This window comes from Erinaceus europaeus, chromosome 18 (genome assembly GCF_950295315.1).
Source record: "Erinaceus europaeus chromosome 18, mEriEur2.1, whole genome shotgun sequence".
Taxonomy (NCBI): domain Eukaryota; kingdom Metazoa; phylum Chordata; class Mammalia; order Eulipotyphla; family Erinaceidae; genus Erinaceus; species Erinaceus europaeus.
This window is the reverse complement of record NC_080179.1, coordinates 13709118-13734001: the sequence shown is the minus strand read 5'-3', so window position 1 is coordinate 13734001 and position 24884 is coordinate 13709118. Positions and strand designations below refer to the sequence as shown.

Here is a 24884-nt window from a genome sequence, read left to right as displayed (position 1 = left end):
AGTCCTGAATTAAGAAAGCCTTTTAGATATTACCACACAGGGGAAGGGGTTGCCATCTGGTTAGTAGTGTCAGTTGGGGGAGAGTAGGAAGAACAAAGTCAAGATAGCAACACCAGAATTCTGACTAGGAATGCCACTTTTGATACTACCCCGGAATAAAGCTCACAGAACATATGAGTAAACACATAGAAGTCATCTTCAGGAAAGGTGAGATTGTTACAAGTCTCAGAGTTGGGCCAGACATTTGGCAGTACCTGTAATAATTTTGGAGTCTGAGAACAGAAGGCCTCTGAGTTACACAGAGAGGGTATTCACTATGAGCTCCAATACATAAGGGGAAGGTAGCTACATCAGCACTTCCTAGGGGACAGTCACTGTAGCGCCTTAGGCAGGGGAAGGGGGTGGGGTAGGGACTAGCGCCATGAGAGTGCTGTCTTTCTTTGGCACATGGCCATTCTTGCTTTAACCCAGTTAAGTTTAGCCACCTTCGCCACAGAATGAAGATTCACTAGGTACTAGGTGATGAAAGATAATATAGTTATAGGATATGGCTGCTGGGAGTAGTAGATTCATCGTGCAGGCACAGAGCCCCAACAATAAGCTTGGTGGCAAAAAAAGAAAAAGAAAAAAGATCATGATAAAGCAAAGATGAAATCACCACTTTAGTGACAGGCATGGCATGATACTTAAGAATTTGAAAATGTGTGAAACTGTAGCCCTTAAACATATTTTAGTTTTGTAAAACAATGTTACAATGAAAAAGGGGGGGGGGGAGATGAATTGAGAGGGCAGGCAGTAGTGCACCAGGTTAAGCACATATAGTACTAAGCTCAAAAACCTGCTCAAGGGGGTTGATTCATGCGTGGTGAAGCAGGTCCACAGGTGTGTGTCTCTCTCTCCCTCTCCATCTCCCCTTCCGCTCAGTATCTCTCTGTCCTATCCAATTAAAAAAAAAAAAAGGGCCACCAGAAGCACCAAGGAGCACTTGGATTCTAGCACCAAGCCCTGCAATAATCCTGGGCAAAAGGAAAAAAAAAAGTATTTCGTTTGTGACAATATAGTTAGAATTGGAGGAAACCATGCTAAGCAAAGTAAGTCAGGAGGAGAAAGACAAATACCAGGTGGCTTCGCTAAAATGTGAAATAGACACAAATCAAATAAAGAGGGGGGGGGAATCTTGAATTCTTACTGCAGAACTAAGGATTTTTCAGTGGGGGTGGAGTGATTAAGGTAAGAGCAAAGGATGGAGAGGTCCCAGTCAGTCGAGGTGAATTCTGGTGGTGGACACACATTTGAAGAGGCATGAACTTTGATTCTTAGAGCACAGTGTTTTAAAATCAACATTACAACAATAATAAATCACAAATACATAAGATGTAACCACTGCTTTATAAGATTAAAAAATCTATAATCATAATGTTCCGTTTTTTACAAGGCAAATCAAAGCACTGCAGATAACACTGACTTGCTTACTTGTTGGGAATATGTGCTGTATTATTGCCTGTACACAGAATGGAAGGCTGGGCCATGTGGGTGTGATTAGCAGACATCACATAGGACATAACCTCAAGTGCACTCATGAGAACAGAAGATACTTAAGGGGAAGACTGGCAGAAATCTCTCTCTTGCTCTCTTTCCTCCCTTCTCCTGGGATCCACATGTTGTGGAAGCTGACAGCTGAAGAACATGGACGATTAAAGACTCATGCAGCATGGACGATTGAGGCTTTTCCTTCTTTATTCCATTACGGTGGTTTTTAAGAACCCAATAAATCCACTGATTTTATAAATCCCCCCCAAAAGTTTTTTGTTTGTTAGTTTTTTTTTTTTTGATAGGACAGAGAGAAATTAAGAGAGGAGGGGAAGATAGAGAGGGAGAGAGAAAGATAGACAATTGAGATCTGCTTCACCACTTGCGAAGCAACCCCTCCCACCCTGCGGGTGGAGAACTGGAGGCTTGAACTGGGATCCTTGCACGGGTTCTTGTGCTTTGTACTATGTGTGCATGACTACGAGCGCTACCGCTAGGCCCCTCCTCCCAACTTATGTTTTCTATTAGTTTTCTTGTATTATTGTTGCTATCACTGGGGCTTCAATGCTCTGAGCGGATTTTTTTTTTTTTCAAAGAGAGAGGAAGAGGGGTAAGAAGGAGAAAGGCGGAGGGAGAGAGAGGAGGGATGACATCACAGCAACAAAGGCTCCTTTGATGTTGTAGTTGTACTACCCAGGTCAGTTTTCCTGCCTGCTTTCTCTTAGTTTTATCTTTCCACCAGTATCTCATTTGGAAGAGAAAACATTCTGAAGATGACACACATATAATGCTATATACATATGATAAACTACATAATATACCTAAACATTCTATGTAATGTTGTACATATTGACATTTTATCTACTCAATAACTATTTTGTAGATAAAAATAAAATCTTTGAGGGTGACGGGCAGTGGTACACCAAGGTAAGTACTCATATTACCATGGGCAAGGACCCAGGAATGAGTACCCACTCCCCACTGTAGGGGGACACTTCATGAGTGGCGAAGCAAGTCTGCAGATGTCTATCTTTTCCTCTCCCTCTTTATCTCCTTCTTCCCTCTCAATTTCTCTCTGCCCTGTCAAATAAAATAGAAGAAAAAAAAAGAGTAAAAGGAGCAGTGGATTTGTAGTGTTGGCACTGAGCCCCAGAGGTAACCCTGGTAGCAATAAAAATAAAGAAATAAATCTTTGCTGATAGTTACAGAGAAAAACTGAGAACCATTCTTTCAGAACATAGTGTGTTTAAGAGAAGAGGATGAACAGGCATAGAAATAAGGTTGGAATTCTGGGGGGGTGGGGTGGGCATTGTGCACAGCGAGTGATAATTTAATACAAACAGGAGAAGCTTCCCTAGGGCCACTTATCTTCACAGTTAGGCTTTCCCGTTATGAGTTGTGAATTTCTAGAATATCTATGCAAGTCAAAATAAGTTCATGATACATTCTAATAATGACAAATTATTTTTGGATTATTACTTTCATAAAAGTAATATTTGAGATCTATATTTATGGCAGGGGAAGTGGTTCAACTAGTTAGAATGTAGGATTTGTCTACATGAAATTGCAGGTTCCATCCCAACCTCTACAATAAGCCAGAGCTGATATGTGCTCTAGTTCTCTCTCTCTCTCCCTCCCCGTATTCTTGTTTCTCTCATAAAACAAATACACAAAATCTATATTTAATTGCATAACATATATGGATGGGCTTCTTGGAATCTGTGAACATCATGAAATTATGTGCAAAACTAAATGCAAATGAGCATTTTTCTATAGAGGGTTTCTAGTTTTCAGCAAATTCAAACCTATGTCCAAAATGATTAAGACTTCATCAATATAAAATTATAAATTGAGAAGTAAAAACCCAGAACAAGGCACTTCTCTTATAATATTAGGGCTTCTCAGCATATGATTCTGACATAAGTATTGTACTTACATCAAGAGCTACTGACTGCTTGGCCCAGGACTTCTTCACTTGATCATACATAATTGTATTGTTGATGCCAAGGCCACAAAAGATGACAAAAGCCTAGAAAGAGAGAGGCCACTAATTAAAGATTGCAGATATCATTAGCATAATATAGTAAGAAGCCACGCAGTCATCAGAGACAGGTCTGAAAATAAACTCATGCAGAAAAGAGGTGACTAGGGGAAATATGCACATTAAGTTCCTTAATTACTAAAGTCATGTAACATCATAGCTCAGGCTGCACATGACTTTTAAAAAGTTTAAATTAATGTCACTGTGAAGAAACAAATGTTACCGTGGACAAGGACCAGGTTTTAAGGCCCCAGACCCCATATGCTGGTGGAGGAGCTTCACAAGTGGTGGAGCTGGGCAGCAGAACAATCTATCTATCTATCTATCTATCTATCTATCTATCTATCTATCTATCTATCTATCTCCTCTCTCAACTTCTATCTCTGCCAAATAAATAAAAATGTAAGAAAGAAAAATATGACTTTAGGAGGAAGATTCTTTGGGGGTGGGCAGAAAGCAATGATGGGGGTGCAGATAGTTCAGGCGGTGTGATTCGTAGGCTAAGTGTCTATGGTAGAACGAGATGATGGCCTGAATAAGGGTGAAACATAATAATATCTATCTTGAGAAAATGTGGAAAGATATCTTTGTGACAACAAAAATCCCATGAATTATCATCTCAATAAACTGATATTTGAGTTAAAAAATAAAAGAAAGTAAAAGCAGAAAAATTAGAACCTATGATTTTGTGGAAAAGGCACAGTAATTAGCTAAGGCAGAGTCTGAGATTAGCTTATCTTAATCTAAAATAGCGTGACAATATTTACAGAATGAAATTCAAATTTCACTGTGCCTTGAATTCTGGGAGGTATTAATATTGCTTTATTTATGTTTTATGTTGTTTTGCATATATTTTCCTTCCTTATTTTAAGTATGTGCTTTTTTCAATTTGATTCATTCGCCTATTCGTTTACTTCTGATTCAAAGTGTGTGTTTGTCTTTATAATAACTCTAAATGTAATACTTTATATATCTTTTTTTTTTCCTCCAGGGTTATTGCTGGGCTCGGTGCCTGCACCATGAATCCACCGCTCCTGGAGGCCATTTTTTCCCCCTTTTGTTGCCCTTGTTGTTGTAGCCTCGCTGTGGTCACTATTATTACCATTGTTGATGTTGTTCGTTGTCGGACAGGACAGAGAGAAATGGAGAGAGGAGGGGAAGACAGAGAGGGGGAGAGAAAGACAGACACCTGCAGACCTGCTTCACCGCCTGTGAAGTGACTCCCCTGCAGGTGGGGAGCCGGGGGCTCAAACCGGGATCCTTACGCCGGTCCTTGCGCTTTGTGCCAAGTGCGCTTAACCCACTGCGCCACCGCCCGACCCCCTACCTTATGTATCTTGTGGTTTAATTAGTTGGCTTAGCTTGTTTCTTAGCTACTCTGTATAGGAAAAGAACCAAGAAAGATAACATATGTTCTGGTAAGTTAAGGAAAGACTGGAATGGGGGATGACTTCACCATTAGTGGTGCCTTCCCCACCTTGTTTCGGAGGGCAATCCTACTGTTACCACAATGATTCTAGAAACATGACCTGTTGCTACTCACTTCCACACTGAAGAGGAGGAAGTGATATTTCCAAGGAGTAATGGGAAAACAGTGTAATTTATAAATGTCCTTCAAACAGCCCTTCGATGCATCCTACCGCTGTCCTCTGCCCCACACAACAGCAACCACCCCTCCTACTGCACATCTGTCCATCCTTGTGACTCAAACAACATCCCAGCAGCTATTATGCCTTCATGTGTTGGGGTGTCCACTTGTTTCTGTCAGTGTAACTTGGTTCCGATTTCCCTTCATTGCTCTAGTTTCTTCAGGGTTGATTTTACAGGCGGGAGTTAGTAATGTCATTAGTGTGTCATAGTGAGAGGAATGCCACATATGGACATTTAATAAGTGCTTCTAATGATGTTGGGTAAAAGACGGGACATAATTTATCCCAGAATTCCTGGTTCTTAGTAGAGACTGATAAGCATTTGTTAAATGTTTATGTAAGCAATAAATCTCTCATAAAGTTATAGCAAATAATTATAATAAATAATAAATACAACCTGATGATTTTCATAATTTTGAAAATATAACTGTGTTAAGTCAGGGATTGTGTAATGGCGTACCTGGTTGAGTGCTTAAGTGTGAGTTGAATGTGATAACCACTACACTACAGAAATTGCGGCTGAGTACACAATTCACCATGTATAAGGACCCGGGTTCAAGCCTCTCTGGTCCCCACTTACAGAGTGGTGAAGCAGTGTTTCATGTGTCTCTCTTTCTCTCTCCCTCCCCTTTCCCTCTCGATTTCTATTTCTATCCAATAATATTAATATAAGTGTATTAAGTTGAGGTTATTAGTAAAGTAACATATTAGAGTAGAAATTATAAGTGCGTGCAACTGTTAAGTGCATACAACTATACTATCCAAGTAATTTACTTAAGGTGTTACACTTATATGAATATATACATGTATATGTACTGTATGTGATTAAAATGCATTTATTTTTTTAATATTTATTTATCCCTTTTGTTGTCCTAGTTGTTTTATTGTTGTAGTTATTATCGATGTCATTGTTGTTGGATAGGACAGAGAGAAATGGAGAGAGGAGGGAAAGACAGAGAGGGGGAGAGAAAGATAGACACCTATAGACCTGCTTCACCACCTGTAAAGCGACCTCCCTACAGGTGGGGAGCTGGGGGCTCGAACCGGGATCCTTATGCCAGTCCTTGTGCCTTGCACCACCTGCACTTAACCCACTGCGCTACTGCCCTAAAACGCATTTCTATTATACATTGCTCTACTGGGTGTGGAAGGCTTATGCAGGGAAAAGAGAATATTTAGAACTATTTATTTTTCTATAATAATATATATTGGAAAACAACTGAATATATAATTTATTCAAAAAGTTTTCTAGAGGATTTACTCCACAACTATCAATTTTTGTTTTTGTATATTTACTTTATGAATTATTGAGAGTCACCAACTTGTAAAATAATATTTGAAGAATGTTATTGAAGTTTATATTCTTTATGTTTGGTAACTGTCAAAACCACTTTGCTTTTAACAGTAGACTTATAAGATCGTTTCTATTTTTATAATTGTTTATAATGTATGCTACTACGTGCATTCAAAGGGTATGCCACCATTTGGCCCCATGCAACAACGTATGTATGATAAAAGCAATTAGGGGTCCTACATGTTAGGACACCTGATTCTGTAGGTTTCAAGACAGAAACCCAAGAGTTAGAGTTCTGTTCTGTGGGGTGTTTCAGAAACGTCTCAGTTAGTTGTTTACCTAATAGGTGAAAGAATGAGTATGCATCCGTGCAAGGAAAGGACAGCTGCTGAATTCCTAGTTTGGAGATTCACTTTCCTGGAGTCTGAATAAACATCTACAGTGGTCTTATCATAAGTGAGGTGAAGTACTGCTGGTCTCCTGTTCATGACATCACAAGTGAATAACACTTTAAGGGGCCTAACGCTATATAAAGACAGACTCCCACTGGAGAAAGGATACATCTGATACGAAGCTGTATAAATTTTACTCTCTTCTATTATGCATTATCCATTCTTTCATCTCCAAGATCTCAATTTATAATTACACACACATGCCAATTTTCTTTCTTTAGATTTAATTATCTATAAAAATATAGTGGATAAGGAGAATCCTGTGGTGCTTCCTGCACCTATTACTTATAGAAATATTCATATTTTTCTATTACTATACACAAATGTACATTTCTAATTTTTACTTTTATTTTTTATTATTTTTTGCCTCCAGGGTTATTGCTGGGGCTCAGTGCCTGCACTACAAATCCACTACTTCTGGAGGCCATTTTTTCCCTTTTGTTGTTTGTTTACCGTTGTTGTAATTATTGTTGTTGTTTCCACTGCTGTTGTTGTTGCTGGATAGGACAGCGACGAATAGAGGAGGGGAAGACAGACAAACGGTCACCTAAATTACCGAGTAAATATTAATGGCAGTGAAAACAAAATCAATAATAGGCAAGATGTCTGAATCTAACAAGGAAATGTTTCTAATGCTCTGGGGATCATTTCAAATAATTCAAAATCAGATTTTTAAGAGCAGTACTCATTAAGTACTTATGTTTGGTATTTATAAAGCACATAACAAAACTATTTTTATTATTGAACAGTGACATAAATGTGAGAAAGTAGATCACTATAAATTGTGATGGATAAGAAATATTTTAATATGGGGAGTTGGGTGGTAGCACAGCAGGTTAAGCACACATGGCGCAAAGCACAAGGGCCGGCACAAGGCTCCCGGTTTGAGCCCCTGGCTCCCCACCTGCAGGAGGTCATTACACAAGCAGTGAAGCATGTCTGCAGGTGTCTTTCTCTCCTCCTATCCAACGACAGCAACAACAATAAAAACAACAACAATACCACAACTATGATAAAACAACAAGGGCAGCAAAGGGGGAAAAACGTTGTCCAGGAGCAGGGGATTCGTGGTGCAGGCACCCAGCACCGGCAATAACCCTGGAGGCAAAAAAAATAAAAGAAGAAAAGAATATTCAAAATAACCCAAGGAAGGCCCTGAGAATAATATATTAAGCAATATAGTAAAGTGGCAGGATGCAAAATTAATATACAAAAGTCAGTGGTATTCCCTATGCAAACACCAAGTAAGGAAAAGAAGTCCAGAAATTACCTCTCTTTCTTTTTCCCTCTCCCTCTCCCTGGCTCTCTCCCTTTCCCTCTTCCTCTTCCTGCCTCTCTCCCTCTCTCAACAGTGTCCTATAAGCCCAGGGTTTTGTGACTGTGTCTTTCAGTGGAGAACTCCTTAGCTCAAAAAAATATTGTATTCTATATTTTTATGAGAGCGAGGAGAGATGGGGAGGGAAAGGGAGAGACATGAAAGCACATCTCTGATACCTGTGGAGTCCCACTTGCCCCCTGTACTTGGTGTTCTCAGGTGGTGCCAGGAGTGCCTCCTAAGGTCACAGACCTAGAAGGCATGTACTCTATTCGTTGAGATTCCAACCTGACTCTTGCAAGTTTCTTTTCTTACCTCAAAAAGTCGTTGATCTGCATCATCAAAGGGTTTCCCATCAAGTCTATTTAATACTTGAGCCACTCCTGTGGAAAGAGTTTGGGAGATAAGATAATTCCCATTACTAGATACTGTTAATACAACACAGTAGGCCCCCAAAGACTCTTTTCCTCCTGTAAGTATGTGTACATACTTAGTTTGATCTATGTCTCCAGTGCCTCCTGCTTCCATGAGAATAGGTCTGAGGTATACAGAGATCCGGTTTTATCTTCCACGTGCTGATGTCCAGATTAGGTCTCAGTGCATCATGGAGTTCTGGCAGGCACCAGTTAGATTCTTTGAAAATGATTTTCAGAATAACTGTGCACACAACTCAGACAAATCTGGCTTATCCACACGTGAACAATACCTGTAAATCCAGATCTGTGCAACCCCACACGTGTACATATGCACGTGTGCGCATATACAGGCATGTGCATGCACATTTGTAAATGTATTATTTTAATTTTTTTCATTTCATTCATTTTATTCAGTACAGTACTTGAGTGAGGCACTATGACAGGGAGGATTATCAGCCACAAATTCTCTGTCCTGGGGGCTAGGTGGTGGTGGTGCACCTGGTCAGACATACATGATGCAATACGCAAGGACCCGGGTTCAAGCCCCCAGTTCCCAGCTGCAAGGGGAAAGCTTTGCACGTGAAGAAGTGTTACAGTTGTCTCTCTGTCTCTCTCCTTTCTCTGTCACTCCCTTTTCTCTCAATTTCTGGCTGTCTCTATCTAATAAATCAAAAAGATTTAAAAATTAAAAAAAATCTCTATCCTGCCAAACTATCGTCCATCTACGGAGGGGAAATTAAAACCTTTCCAAGCACAGAGAAACTGAAGGAATTCACCACCACCAATCCTGATTTGCAAGAATTACTGAAAGGAGTCCTACACGAAAAAAAAGCAAACCAACTCTAACTCAAAATGAGAGCATCAGTAGGAGAACAGAAGTAGAGACATAACCAACAGCAATAGGAGAAAAGGCTTGAACCCAGGTTGTGCGTGGCAAAATGGTACCTTCTCAAGTGAGCTATCTTGCTAACTTTATTTCCTCTTTCTAAACTTCATTTCTGGCATAAAAACAGATGTTTTGGAACATGACAATCAAAACACACAAGTCTAACCAGAAACACTCAATCATTTGAAAACTAGCTGCAATTTTAAAGCATCTAACTTCCAGCTAGGCAAGGCATCACATATTTTAAGACATACAGAACAAAAGGCAAGTCTTTCAGCATGTAACAGGCCAACAGTCAAAATTTTGAAATAGCAATATGTGCTTACCATCCGGAATTATTTGTAGGTCATATGTGATTCTGCCATTGGGGCATCAACAAATAACATGCGGCACTATTTACAAACTTTCTCTTCTGTTTAAACTCAAGTATATTTAAAATCCTATACATGATGTAATTTAATGTTTTATGGTAGAGACTTAAGTTCCCAAATCTTAGAATACACTTTGTGGGGGAGTCGGGCGGTAGTGCATCGGGTTAAGCGCACATGGCATGAAGCACAAGGAACGGCATAAGGATCCCAGTTCAAGCCCCTGGATCCCCACCTGCAGGGGGGTCGCTTCATGGGCGGTGAAGCAGGTCTGCAGGTGTCTGTCTTTCTCTCCCCCTCTCTGTCTTCCCCTCCTGTCTCGATTTCTCTCTGTCCTATCCAACAACAGCAACAACAATGGCAACAAAAATAATGACAACAACAAGGGCAACAAAATGGGGGAAAACGGCCTCCAGTAGCAGTGGATTTGTGATGCAGGCACCAGGCCCCAGTGATAACCCTGGAGGCAAATATATATATATATTTTTTGTATTTCACAACTTTTTTTTATTAAACCACCAAAAAGTTATTTTAGAATTCATGTTTCAACATGGCATAAAGCGTACTAAATCCTTTGGTGAGAAGCAACGTCTATAGAGTTTAACAGAAAATATAAGGATAAGCAAAAGAGGGCTACAGATGTATTAGTTATCTTATGTCAACTTTGGAAAATTATGTTTTCATTATTTTCATGAATGCCTCTATCCTTCATGGTTTCTCTGTTTTAACCACTGAGTTCTTCTTGCCTAAATTTCTTTCTTAGGTTTTTTTTTTTTTTTTAGTTTTTGAAGGGAATGAAAGAAGCAGGGAGGGGGAGAAAAAAATAGATGCTTTGAGTAACATTTCCTTTATTTAGTGGAAAGTGTAGGAATTTTCAGAATTCTCTCAGTAAAAAGATGTATGTTCAGTGTGTGTCTAATAATTCTTCCTTTGCACTTATACATGTAAATGCACAGATTTAAGAAAGCAGTTAATTAAAATGGATTTTATCAATCTATTTCTGACACACAGCTTAACACTCTTCATAACAGATATCATAAAATGACTTTGAAAAAGACACATCATATCCTACTGTAAGGGCAATTTCCTAGCAAACATAAGAAATAGTTGGACTTAGGTGCAGGAGTAAGTAAATCTGGGTTTTAATTCTGATACTGTTATTAAATTACTCTGACTTTACTCAAGTATTTGCTCTCTCAGTCTCTGGGTTCCAAATGTCACAAAGTAAGAAAGAGAGTTATTCATTTTTATTCAGGAACCCTATACTTTAAAACTGTTTTGACTAGTGATTCATTAGGAGGCTACACATGTAAGGTCACACAGATGGTGAGTTCGGGGACAAGAAGGGGGAAACACGGAAGGAAGGTTTGGGCGGTATTTTAAAGCATCTTTGATTGCTTTATAAAAGAAAGTCGTGCTGCTTTCAAATAATACAAACTTATTCTTTTTAAGGAATTATATAGGTAATATCTTACCAATTATTTGGTGATTACTGTTCCAAATAGGGACGCAGAGAACAGATCTTATGTGAAAACCAGATATCTGATCAGCCTAGGATTTAAGAAAGCAGTTAATTAACATGGACTTTATCAATCTATTTCTGACATACAACTTACCACTCTTCACAACAGTTATTATAAAATGATTTTGAAAAAGACACATCACATCCTCCTGTAAAAGCATTTCCCTAGCGAAAATTAAAACAATAGAAAATAGACACATTAGCAGCAGCATTTTGAACGCAAACATTCATTGGTCTCTTTTCATTTAAAATACTATAATGAATAATATTCCAAGTACTAACCAAATAAAAATCAACCAAAACAACCCAGACCAATATTATCTTTCCAATTCCAGTTGCCATAGAAAACTGGATATACATTCATTAGACATGAGCAGATCACACAAGAATTTTGGCAATTACTTCTACACTGAGCATTAAAATCATTTTTAAATGAAATTTTTCTTGATACACTTGTTAAAGAAACTGAAATGGAAAGGGGAGGCAGAGGGAGAGAGAAAGAGGGGCACCTGCAGCATTGCTTTGCCACTTGTAAAGCATATCTCACCCCCCGCAGGTGGGGACTGGGAGGTCTGAATGGGGGCTTCTTGTGCAAGGGAACATGTGCTCAGCTGAGTGTATTATGGCCTCACCCCCAGTAAAAGTCTTCTAATTAAACAAATGGTTAATATTCCTTTCTTGACAGAAGGGCCGGAATACTGCCTTAGTCTGCTCCTGTCATTGCTCTCTTTTTTGTATGTATTTTCACAAGAAAGTAAGAAACAGAGACAGCAAGGGCGGGCGGGGGGTGGGGGGGAACCAGAGTACTACTCAGCTCCGGCATATGGTGACGTCAGGGGTTGAATGCAGGGCCTCTGGGACTACAGATATGCCAGTCCTGTGCTCCAATGCTGAAGTAACTCCCTGTCCCTGTTATTTCTCTTTGCTTGAGTATATCTGTTAACAATATCTCTCGAGCCTATAATGCTGTCATGTAAATGATTACTTTTAATATACTTGAGTATATATTTGGCTTACTTTCATGCTTACAGTACTATTACACATTTGCTATTTTGATAAATATGACTTTGATTTCCAATGAGAAAGATCAATTTTCCCTGTAGTGTAGATAGAAAAGTAATGTTAAGAATATATATATGTGTGTGTGTGTGTCCATACCTCTATCTATCTACATATAGAGACAGAGAGACAGATTTTTTTTCCTCCAAAGTTAAGACGTCATGCATGTGTGACTTCACCACTTCCAGGCTGACTTTTCATTCAGACAGACATCTGGAAGCAGACAGGGCACAGCACTCTTCAATTTCCCACAGTGGCATAAGACCTCTCAGATGGTTTCAGGGCTTGTGCGCATGGCAAGGCACATGCTCTACTGGGTGAGCTCTCTATCTCTCTCTGACCTTTCATGTGTTAGAACATTCATGTAAGGGGCCAGGCGGTGACGTACCATACCTGGTTAAGTGCATACGTTACAGTGTGTACTGGGTTAAAGCCCGGGGAAAGCTTCACGAGTGGTGAAGCAGGGCTGCAGGTGTCTCTCTGTCTCTCTTTCTCTTTCTGTCTCCCCCTCTGCTCTCAATTTCTGTCATTATCCAGTAAACAAATAAAAAATTCATGTAAAAATTAACAGTAACATATTAAAATCTGAAGATAATTTAAACACCTCAATTCTACATTTGGATATTATTCGTGGATTTCCTCTAAGAAACTAATTTTATAGATATCTTCCATTTTTGATACCAACATTTTTATTATTATTATTATTTCACACTTTTGGGGTCTTAAGAAATATTTCCCCATTCCAAACTCATAAAGATAGATAACCTCCTTTTCTATTCTTAGACTCCTTATTATTTCATATTTACAATCCAGCTGAAAATCATATTTTAATATAGTGTGACCTAAGAATCAAGATTTCCCTTCCCAGAAGATATCTAATTAATTCTTCACCATTTGAGGGTAAATGTACCTGTATCCACCATTACATAGTACTACATTTTTTATATATTTATTTTCCCTTTTGTTGCCCTTGTTGTTTTTAATTGTTTGGTAGTTATCGTTGTTATTGATGTTATCGTTGTTAGATAGGACAGAGGGAAATGGAGAGAGGAGGGGAAGACAGAGATGAGGAGAGAAAGATAGACACCTGCAGACCTGCTTCACTGCCTGTGAAGTGACTCCCCTGCAGGTGGGGAGCCGGGGGCTTGAACTGGGATCCTTACACCGGTCCTTGTACTTTGCACCACATGCACTTAACCCGCTGCGCTACCAACCGACTCTTCATAATACTACTTAAAAAAAATTTTTTTTCAAGTACCAATATATGTTTGAATCTGTTTCTGAACTTTTTTTTTTTTTAACCAAAGCACTGCTCTGAACTCTATTGTACTTCATTGTTTTGATCTGTCTATTCTTAGGATAGATATGTGTCTATCTAATATTATTCTTTCTTACATAATACAGCTTTAAAGTAAGACACGTGTTGGCATCTGGTAGTATAAATTTTCCAACTTTGTCTGATTCATTTTGGTCCTGGAATTTACCTATCAATTTTAGAATTTATGTGAAATTCACACACACACACACACACACACACACACACACCACTGAACTTTTAACTGGGAGACAGTATGGGAGCTAGGTGCACAACCAGGTGAACACACATAGCATCATTTGCAGGGAACTGGGTTTGAGTCCCTGCTCTCCACCTACAAGGAGGAAGCTTCACAAAAAGGGAAGCAGGTCTGCAGAAGTCTTGGTTGGTCGCTCACTCGCTATCTATCTATCTATCTATCTATCTATCTATCTATCTATCTGTCTTCTAATCCCCTCTCAATTTTTCTCTGTTCTATCTAATAAGAGAACAAACAAAAAGAAAAAACTGCCTCTAGGAGTGGTGTGGTGGATTCATTATGCAGGTACCAACCCCAGTAATAACCTTGGTAGCAAGAAAAACAACAATAAATATTTTTTCTTCTATGTATACATATATTTATACATATCCTATATAAATGTTGATTTTATTGTAAATAATATTCTTTTATAGTTTAATGCTTTATAATTTATTCTTATACACTGTAATGGTATCCATCAATATTGATAAATCTAATTATTTACTTTAATATCTGTAGCGTTTTGGGTTTTCTACACATATCAGTGTGTGTCATCTTACTTGTTAATTCTATGTATCCTCATACACACACACACACACACACACACACACACACACACACACACACACACATATCTTTTTCAAGTAGATAGGAGACTAAGCGGGGGCCAGGTGGTGGTGCACCTGGTTAAGTGCACACATTATAGTTCTCAAGGACCTGGGTTTAAGCCCCTGGTCCCCACCTGCAGGGGGAAACTTCATTAAGTGGTGAAGTAGGACTGCAGGTGTCTCTGTCTTTTTACTCCCTTTCTTTCCCTCTCCTCTCAATTTCTCTATGTCTCTAGCCAATAATAAATAAATAAATGAATGAATAAATGAATAGTGACTGAGAAAGAAGAAAGGGTGAGGGAAAAAGCTTATAAAAAAGCATTGACACCTTCTTCAATGTGGTGGGGGCTGGGTTTGCACTTGGGTCATATACATGGCAAAGCAACATGCTATCCAGATGAACTCTTTTGCTGCTTCCCCCAATCACAGTACCTTTTAGCTCTAGCTTATTGTGGTGCTAAGGATAGAACCTGTGACCTCTGATATTAGGTATCAATGTTTGTTGTGAAAATCACTGTGCTCTCTCTGATCCAATTCTATGTCTTTAAACATGTGAATTTATTCTTTTTCAATTTCTAACAGAATAAATTATAATTACTGATTTTTGAGAATTTCTGGTTTTCAACTCGAAACACAGAAATGGGGGTGGTGGTGGTGGTAGTCATTTACCCAATGCAGATTTACTTACAACCTTTTTTTATAAAGGTTGACAAACATGAGTATAAAACATGAGACAAACATGAGACAAACATGAGTATAAAAAATAATTCAGTCTTTGTCCTTGGTCACTCACATTCTAGTGAAAATGAAAATAGTTAAGATGAATTTAAGTCTCAAAGTTTAAAAATGCTTTAGAAAAATCAGCAATTAAAAAAAGAAAGAAAGAAAAACCAGCAATTATTCTACTTATAGAAATCAAGAGCCGCTTTTAGATACTGTAAAGGGATCTTCAGAAATAATTTCATAACAATGATAAGTCCACAGTTGCTGGGTATGTACTTTGTGTCAGGTACCAAGTTCAACACTTTCATAGGCATTATCTCAGTCCTAAAGCAATCCTATGAGGTAGATGCAGCTAACATCCTCTCGTATCAGACAAGACTAAGAGAAATTAACTGCCTTTCAAGTAGAGAGACTGGTTCAAGGGAAGCTAGACAATAACAAAAACATCCATCAAAATTATCTTACAAAAGAACAAAGTGGTTCTCATCCTCTCCCTAAGGATAACATCTGAATTACAGCAAATACTACTGAGCATGAAGAGAACGGAAATTGATTTTCAAGAGATCTGGGAGGTATAATCCACAGACTTTGCCTAGCCAGTGCAGCTTAGAATGCTGGGTCTATTTTGTTTTACTTAGGGTCATGCACTGTTGTCTGTGGCCCAGCAATGAGTGCTAGACACACTTGTCTCTGCCAACGCTGGAACACCCATAGCCCCTGTGGCACCTCTTCCAGGAAATAGAAAACATCTGAAGGAAGAGGTCAAAGTTCAAGAAGAGAAGAAACAGGCAGTGACTGAAACTAGACATACTTAGGGGCTGATGGTGAGAAAAACAAACCTTAAGTTGTTTTTTTAATAAAAAATTAAAAAATATTTATTTATTTATTCCCTTTTGTTGCCCTTGTTTTATTGTTGTAGTTATTGTTACTGTTGTTATTGATGTCATTGTTGTTGGATAGGACAGAGAGAGGGGGAGAGAAAGACAGACACCTGCAGACCTGCTTCATCGATTGTGAAGCAACTCCCCTGCAGATGGGGATCCTGAGGCTCAAACCAGGATCCTTACACCGGTCCTTGCGCTTTGCACCAAGTGCGCTTAACCCGCTGTGCTACTGCCCGACTCCCCTGAAGTTGTTTTAATGAAATAAACGAACATTTTGTTTACCAAAAATGACTATAGTTCCCTAAAGAATTTTTCATTCTGAGGAGATGGATTCTCTCATCTCTACCAAAGTAAAGTTACTTGTGGGAACACAGGATATGTGTGTGGGGGGGGTGGTGGTGGTGGTGGTGGTGGTGGAGATGAGGGTGGGTGGAGGGGGTTGTGAGCAATTCAAGTTGATATGCATCACAATCGAGACAGCAAGGGAAGGAGCCAGAGACACTGGAGTCATCTGCCTCTGGTATTAAGTGGGTAAAATCATTAAGGCATAACTTAAGAAAAAGACAAAGAAATTGAACATTAGCAGATATGATATTTAGGAAAGAAGAAGATAGGGTCAGTGATAGAGATTAAAAAAATTGCATTTTGCTAGGAGTGTACATAAACACCATTCCCACCACCAAAGGACTGTGACCCATCCGTCCCGCCCACTCCCACCCCCCACTGGCCCAGGAAGCTACATGCCTACCCCTCACCACTGGGTTTTTACTTTGGTGCCCTACTTACAATTTGATCAGGTCCTGCTTTTAGTTTCCCTTTCAGATCTTGGATAGGGCCCACTTTCCCGTATGCATCTCCCAATCCAAACCAAATAACATTGCATCTGCCGATCACAACCTAACCAAAGCAACGATTGCTACCTCAACATGCTTCACCTCAGAATGTATCCAGAGACTTCACGTGTGGAATGACAACCCTTCAGCTTCATTACTCGGGTGAGACCTTTCCTTTAATAGTACACTCTAATTTCATCTCAGGTAGTTCACTTTCTAACAAAGTCCCATAACCTAGATATACACCAGTTTCTATGAGAGAGAGCTTATGTGCACACATATCCATAAACTACTGCAAAATATATACCTGAAAGCAGGACTACACTAGAGTTTGCAGTGAGTACCTCCCTAACACTTCCTCTCCACTATTCCAAGCTTGGGATCCATGATTGCTCAACAAATTGTTTGGCTTCATATGTTAACTCTCTTTTCAATCACCAGGTTCCAGATGCCACCAGGATGCTGGCTAGGCTTCCCTGGATTGAAGACCCCACCAATGTGTCCTGGAGCTCAGCTTCCCCAGAGACACACCTTACTAGGGAAAGAGAGAGGCAGACTGGGGGTATGGACCGACCAGTCAACGCCCATGTTCAGCGGGGAAGCAATTACAGAAGCCAGACCTTCTACCTTCTGCAACCCTCAACGACCCTGGGTCCATGCTCCCAGAGGGATAGAGAATGGGAAGGCTACCATGGGAGGGGGTGGGTTATGGGGATTGGGTGTTGGGAATTGTGTGGAGTTGTACCCCTCCTACCTTATGCTTTTGTTCACTAATCCTTTCTTAAATAAAAAGTTTTTAAAAAATACAAAAAAAAAAACTATGAAATACTAAAAAAAAATTGCAAAACTCATTCACTTTATTTCTTCAATCTATAAAGACTTATTTCCAAATTGGAGTGAGAGGAGGTTGAATAGTTTACCAATTTTCTGTTTTAATTTGTGCCTTATAGATAGATACCTTATTAAAAATTGTTATTTGACACAAGAGACTGATATTGGCAAAATATAATACTGTAGTGACTATGAGATTGGTTTTACAGATCGGACTCAATATTAAATGCTACATCCTAGCTACTTAGAGAAAAGCGAACAGCAGCTGGAAAAATATTTCATTCAATACTGAGAGGTAAAAGTGAAAACCATTCTTCCCATTATTTCCTGTAGATAAGGCCTTCTTATTCCTACAGAAATCTGATGGCAACTAACTTCTCCCATTGTGTCAAAATACCTCACAAAGAGGAGGTTGCAGGCCTTCAGGCTACAGCACACCACTTCCACATAAGGATTTGTCTGTTTACCAGTTTTGATGTACTTCCAAAATACACCCAGAAATCCAGTTTCATTTCTGTCCAGGAGGATGTGTGCCAAGAACTGAGTAGAAGCACAAGATTATAATCAACAAATGCTGGAAACTGAAAGTGACAAAAATAGTGAGGTCAAAGAAGAGACAGAGATTGGGAGAAATATAATAGCGCTGAACCTTCCTTCCATGAGGTAGAGCCTGGTATGAACCTGGATTGTCCAAATAACAAAAGGATAAGCTATTTTGCTGGTCCTATAGTTTATTTTTATTCATTTATTGCCTAGCTTGACTGGAAAAATTCAGTGACATTTTAATGAGAAACCTTATAACTCATGTTCTGAGTGCCATCTTTTTCTCCTCCTCCTCCATTCTTCTCCTTCTCCCCTTCCTTCTCCTTCTTCTTCCCCTCTATTTCCTTCCCCTCCTCCTCGTGCCCCCCACTTCATCCTCTTCCTCCTCCTTCTTTAATAATATTTGCCCCTGGGTTACTGTTTACTTCTGTGGACAAAACCTGTGGCTTGGTGGGTTCCTGGAGTGATCCTAGTCTTAGCTTGTTGCGTTCTCAGGTGATCCCCTTTGCCATTCCGTGCAGCCCAGCCCTATAACTTATTTTAAGTTTGCAACATGAGAATTTGATATACAGAGGGGGCCAGATGGTGCACTCGGTTAAGCACACATAGAACTAAGCACAATAACCTGAGCAAGGATCTGGGTTCAAGCCTCTGGCTCCCTACCTGCAAAGGGGACACTTCACAAATGGTGAAGCAGGTCTGCAAGTGTCTATCTTCCTCATCCCCCCTTCCTCCTCTTCTTATCTCAATTTCTTTCTGTGCTATCCAAATTCAAAAAAAAAAAAAGGAAACTGGTCACCAGGAGCAGTGAGCTTATAGTGCTCACAATGAACTCCCACAATAACCCTGGAGGAAAATAATAATTTGATATATGGTTATATTGTGAAGAATTTTACCTATTGTTTAAAATTATGGTTTCTATTTTTCAATATTTATTTCTTTATTTACAAGGCGGGAGGAAGAGAGCAGCACTCTGACCCATGCAACACTGAAAGCTGTACTCAGGACCTCATGGTTGAGGGCGCGGCATTTAGACCACGGCACCACCTCCCAGCTCACACGATTTCCATTTTCTAAATTGTAGATAATTATTGTATATAAGTTATTTCCTAAACAGAACTAAAAGAGAACATGACAAATGCTATAAAGAACCAAATGGAATAAGGCTTGAAGGTAGTTTACTGCATTTAGCAGCGTGCCCAGTTAACTGTGTACACAGTCGGTCAAGGGAACAAGAACATGAGTCTGGTGGCTGAGCTCTGAAGGAAGCCAGATTCAGAAAGCACAGCTGCATAGAACCACAACCAGAGTCTTCCCTGGGCTGAGCACAGGAGGAAAGAACAGGTAACAGAAGGTGTTTTTAAATCTTTCCCAATGTGGCCTAGAAAGCGTGTAGTCAGTTTACTGATTTCTGAGGGCAGGAACGAAGGTGGTATTGACTGCCAAGCCCAGTGAGTCCAATAGAGAGAGAAACGGGGGAGGGAATTCCGATGGCAGAGGAAATGTTCTTGATTTTATGATGCTTAATGCAAACTCCCTATATGCCTACTTGTGACAATGGCTCATTCCAGAAAAAAATCATCTAATCCAGTTTAGCCTGTATGGCCACAAAAACAGCAAGATCTGCAGTGCGCTTCAGCCTCCATAGTAACGGATGATGGAAAACAGAAGAGGAGGTTATCAGGGAAACATACATCTGAGCAATACATTTCAAACAGGATAAAGAGGAATAAGAAAGTGGGGGGTGGGGTTGGGCGGTAACGCAGTGGGTTAAGCACACATGGTGTAAAGCTCAAGGGCCCGTTTAAGGTTCTAGCCCCGGCTCCCCACCTGTGGGGGTGGAGGTGAGTTGCTTCACACCCGGTGAAGCAGGTCTGCAGGTGTCTATCTTTCTCTCCCCGTCTCTGTCTTCCCCTCCTCTCTTGATTTCTCTCTGTCCTATCTAACAACAATGACAACAATGATAACAACAACGATAAACAATTAGGGCAACAAAAAGGGAGAAAAATAACCTCCAGGAGCAGTGTATTCTAGTGCAGGCACCGACACCCAGCGATAACCCCAGAGGTAAAAAAAAAAAAAAAAAGAAATTAAAAAATTAAAAATAAAGAGATACCTGGGCTTAGAGAATAGACAATTAAATGCTAGGCAGGGGTGCTCTGCCATGAAGATATGACAGGCAAAATGGACTTTAATGCTCTTAAGTCAAAGGCTCTCAGAGCTGTAGCCCCATTATCCTTAAGTGCTACATGACAAAGGCAAAAAACATATGGTTGTCTATAACACACTTTAATAAAAGAATAACAGCATACAGGAAATCTGCATTGGGAAAACAGTGATAAGCCTAGGATCATGACATCCTAGATTGAACAACAAGAACACGGGCATTGGATCCCTATGGCTACATGTGGGTAATGATGTTTCTCACCATGCCTGAGTTTTAAACAAGACGGAGGCCATTTGATGATCCATGCATAAAGCCTTCCCTGATTCTCAGATATATTTCTTTGCTGTTTTTCTTGCTAAAACTTTCCTGTTTAAATGTGGGTCCAACTATTCATTCCCCTTGCAACCAAATAACAAATTCTGAATGCGATGTTTTGAAAATTCTCTCAACCACATAGGTAGAAGGAAAATAGCCAATTAAACACTAAAACACAATACTTCATATGGGCTAACTAATGGCTTTTTATGCATGATTGTGTCTTTTTAAGGTGTTCTTTTGAAAATAGTATGAACAGAAGGACAGAAAGTTTCATAGATGATGTCCTAGAGTGCAACTAATTATTGAGAGTTGGAGTCACGAGAACAATGCCAACTAAAGCAAGACCAAAATAATTACTTTTTGGCAACAGTATATGTAAATAGAGAGGCACTTTAAGAAGCCACATGATACAACTGCAGGTCACTTATAATACAATTTATATGTAGGTTGTTGGGAATTGTTTCATATACCATTATTAGAATAAAATTGAAACAATACTCAGAAATATTGGCAAGGGCAATAGAAAAGGCTTCAACTAGCCAGAACTCCCACCTTCTGCAACCCAAAAAGAAATCTGGTCCATACACCCAGCAAAGGAGAAATTATAGGGGAAGATGAGCAGAGGGCTATGAACTCCAACTCCATCAAGACCTTGAGAGAGAGTAGGAAAAAGCACAGACATTTGGAAGGAGTAATAGGTGTAGATATAACTTATAAAGGAAGAGAAGGCAGGAACAGAGAGAAATGGGCAAATATATACAGACAGCTAGTTATAAAATAATAATCAATTCTTATAGTGACCTTGGGAGAACTACGGTAGCTTCCAACAAATGGAATGGGGATACAGAACTCTGGTGTTGGGCCTGGGGAGGATGAGGTGTGGAATTATACCCCTGTTATCTTATGATTTTGTAAATCAATATTAAATCACTAATAAAATTAAAATAAAAAACAATTGAAATGTTGAAAAAAATGCTTCAGCTGAGTCATTCTAAAGACACAGCATGGCAAGTTAATTTACTTGGATCTTGAATCCTGATTTGAGTGGCCACTTACCATTTTTAAGTTTTTGTTCTGTTTTTAGATACAGACAGTAGAGGCAGAGAGACTGAAAGTGACCACAGTGCCAAAGCCTCCTTTAATGCAGTGGGGGCAGGGGCTAGGTTAAACTCTGTTCATGCACATAGCAGAATAGTGTACTATCCAAGTGAGTTACTTTGCCAGCCCCACTTATCATCTGTGGAAGGCTCATAATAGTTTGGAGATACATAGTGAGAGAAAGAGACAAAAAAATCTAATTTTTTCATGTGCTTGGGTTCTTTATATTGCATTCTTTATATTGAGTTAGACCATACAGTAGTTATCTTTCAGAGAAATGCAGATCATTTGGTAACAGATATAAATTATAGCATTAAGAGTACTTGAATACCCAATTAAATACCCAATTAAAGAACCTCAAGATATTATTTATAAGAAGGATCAGAAAAAGAAAAGTAAGATTAAAAAGTACTAGAGAGGGAGTCGGGCTGTAGTGCAGTGGGCTAAGTGCAGGTGGCACAAAGCGCAGGGACCGGCATTAAGGATCCTGGTTTGAGCCCCCGGCTCCCCACCTGCAGGGGAGTCACTTCACAGGCGGTGAAGCAGGTCTGCAGGTGTCTGTCTTTCTCTCCCCCTCTCTGTCTTCCCCTCCTCTCTCCATTTCTCTCTGTCCTAACCAACAACGACAACAACAATAATAATTACAACAATAAAACAACAAGGGAAACAAAAGGGAATAAATAAAATATAAAAAAATTTTTTTTAAATTTTTTAATTTATTTGTTATTGGATAAAGACACAGAGAAATTAAGAGGGGAGATAGAGAGGGAAAGAGACAAAGAGACACCTGAAGCCCTGTTTCACTGCTTGTGAAGTTTTCCACCTGCAGGTGTGGACCGGGGGCTTGAACCTGGGTCTTTGCACACTGTAATGCACTAATCCAGGTGCACCACCACCCAGCCCGCTTCCTGGACATCTATATTTTTACCATATCCCAAGTTTGATAAAAAATTCTGCCATTATTAATTTTTTAATTGGTATCTACTCCCTTCTTTCTCTCCTCTCCTTCTGAGACCCTATAATTATGTTATTTATTTTTCTAATGGAGTCTTCCATGTCTCCAAGAGTTGCTTCACTTGTTTTTCCTAGGTCTTTTTTCTCCTTCTATTTTGACATAAAAAACTGTGGCAGTTTGTCTTCTATTTCTGATATTCTCTCTTCTACATGGGAAAATCTACTTTCTTGACTTGCAGTGAACAGAACCAAACAATTCCTCACTTTGATAAAACTTACATTCCAGCGAGAGAAGATGTTAAATAATGTAAAACATTCATATATTAAAAAATGGAAATCTCACTCCATAACTGCAAGGAAATTAATTCTGTAAACAACTTACAAGAGTAAGAAAGAATCCCCAGGATCCAGATGAGAGCATCACTCAGCAAATAATAGCTATTAGTGTTGAGAAAAGAATTGAGTTTTTCACGACTTAACTTCTGCCCTTCATAAACTGTGAGGTAGCAGTGGTTTCTTGAGCTGCTAAATTTATTGTGATTTTTTTTTTGCAAAATTTGCTTTGCAAAAAACAGAAAATTAACATACATGGTATTCCTGTCAATGTTTCCAGGAACCTAGCATCTAGTCCTTCCCCAAGGAGCAGATGGCTGATAAAACTCCAAAAACCCATTATCAGGATAACTCATAAACAGAATTTTTTTCTTGAACCATAATAAATAGGCTATGCTTTTACAAGCAGATATTTCTTCTATCCACTTGAAAGAACATCTAGAATCTTATAACAAAGTCAATCATTTAGTGATCTTCATATGATTTCAGAATTTAAATTTTACAAATTTAGCTCTGGCTCTGTAACTATCCTAAATAATCATTCTGTCATAATTATGTACCTATAAACCGAGGAATTTGGCCTTAGCACTGTGTATACTATTAAGCTCATCTTTTAAGAGTTATCTCTAAGAGGCAGATAGAAGACTAGTAACAACTGTGGATCACCATGCTAAGCCTTTCTATTCACCACAAGGAGGGAGCTCCATTAAATATTTAACACAGTTACAAAGAGAATACCCAGCAGGTGGACACCTATGATTGCTTGCCCCACAGCCCTCACAGCGAGTGCCTGACAGCACTTGGGATGAGGTTTCTATCACAGTAAAGAGATCCCTTTGTGCTTTCTATTAAAAGGAAGACCAACCGTTTCAAAACAAAGATCATTTTCTGTTGCACATCTCTGGGCAGATTTTCTGAGGACATTGCAGAAGCTTTTACAGGGTAGGAAAGCTCTAGAAATTAGGAATCTATCAATAGGTTATAGTGCAACTATGCAGCTAAGGCAAAGTTCGATAGAGCAAATTATTTATGAACAGAACTGGCACCGTAAATCCTTCAATTGATCTATGCACCCAATGAGAAGCCATCTAAATACATCAAACATCTACTGAAAGAGTTACAGCAATATATTAACAGCAACACAGTCATAGTAGGGGACTTCAACACCCCACTCTCTCCACTTGACAGATCATCCAGGCAGAAAATCAATAAAGACATGAGGGAGCTAAATGAGGAGAAAGATAAACTAGAACTATTGGACATTTTCAGAGTCATTCATCCCAAGAAACTGGAATACACATTTTACTCAAGTCCACATGGGTCATTCTCAAGGATACACCATATGTTAGGCCACAAAGGCAGCATCAGCAAATTCAAGAGCATTGAAATCATCCCAAGCATCTTCTCAGACCACAGTGAAATTAAACTAATACTTAACAATCAACAAAAGATTAGTAATAGTCCCAAAATCTGGAAGCTCAACAGTACACTACTTAACAACTATGGG

General features: G+C 39.3%; 1 protein-coding gene across 1 annotated transcript in view; it reads right to left on the bottom strand.

The window, feature by feature from the left end:
• Positions 1-24884, bottom strand: part of PDE11A (phosphodiesterase 11A) — a 349760-nt gene that overhangs the window by 161976 nt on the left and 162900 nt on the right. Inside the window, exons 7-9 of the mRNA XM_060178283.1 lie at positions 11427-11502; positions 8597-8664; positions 3467-3559 (exon numbers count right to left, since the gene is read on the bottom strand). Of these exons, the coding sequence (XP_060034266.1) occupies positions 3467-3559; positions 8597-8664; positions 11427-11502 (237 nt within the window). The remainder of the gene's footprint in view (positions 1-3466; positions 3560-8596; positions 8665-11426; positions 11503-24884) is intronic.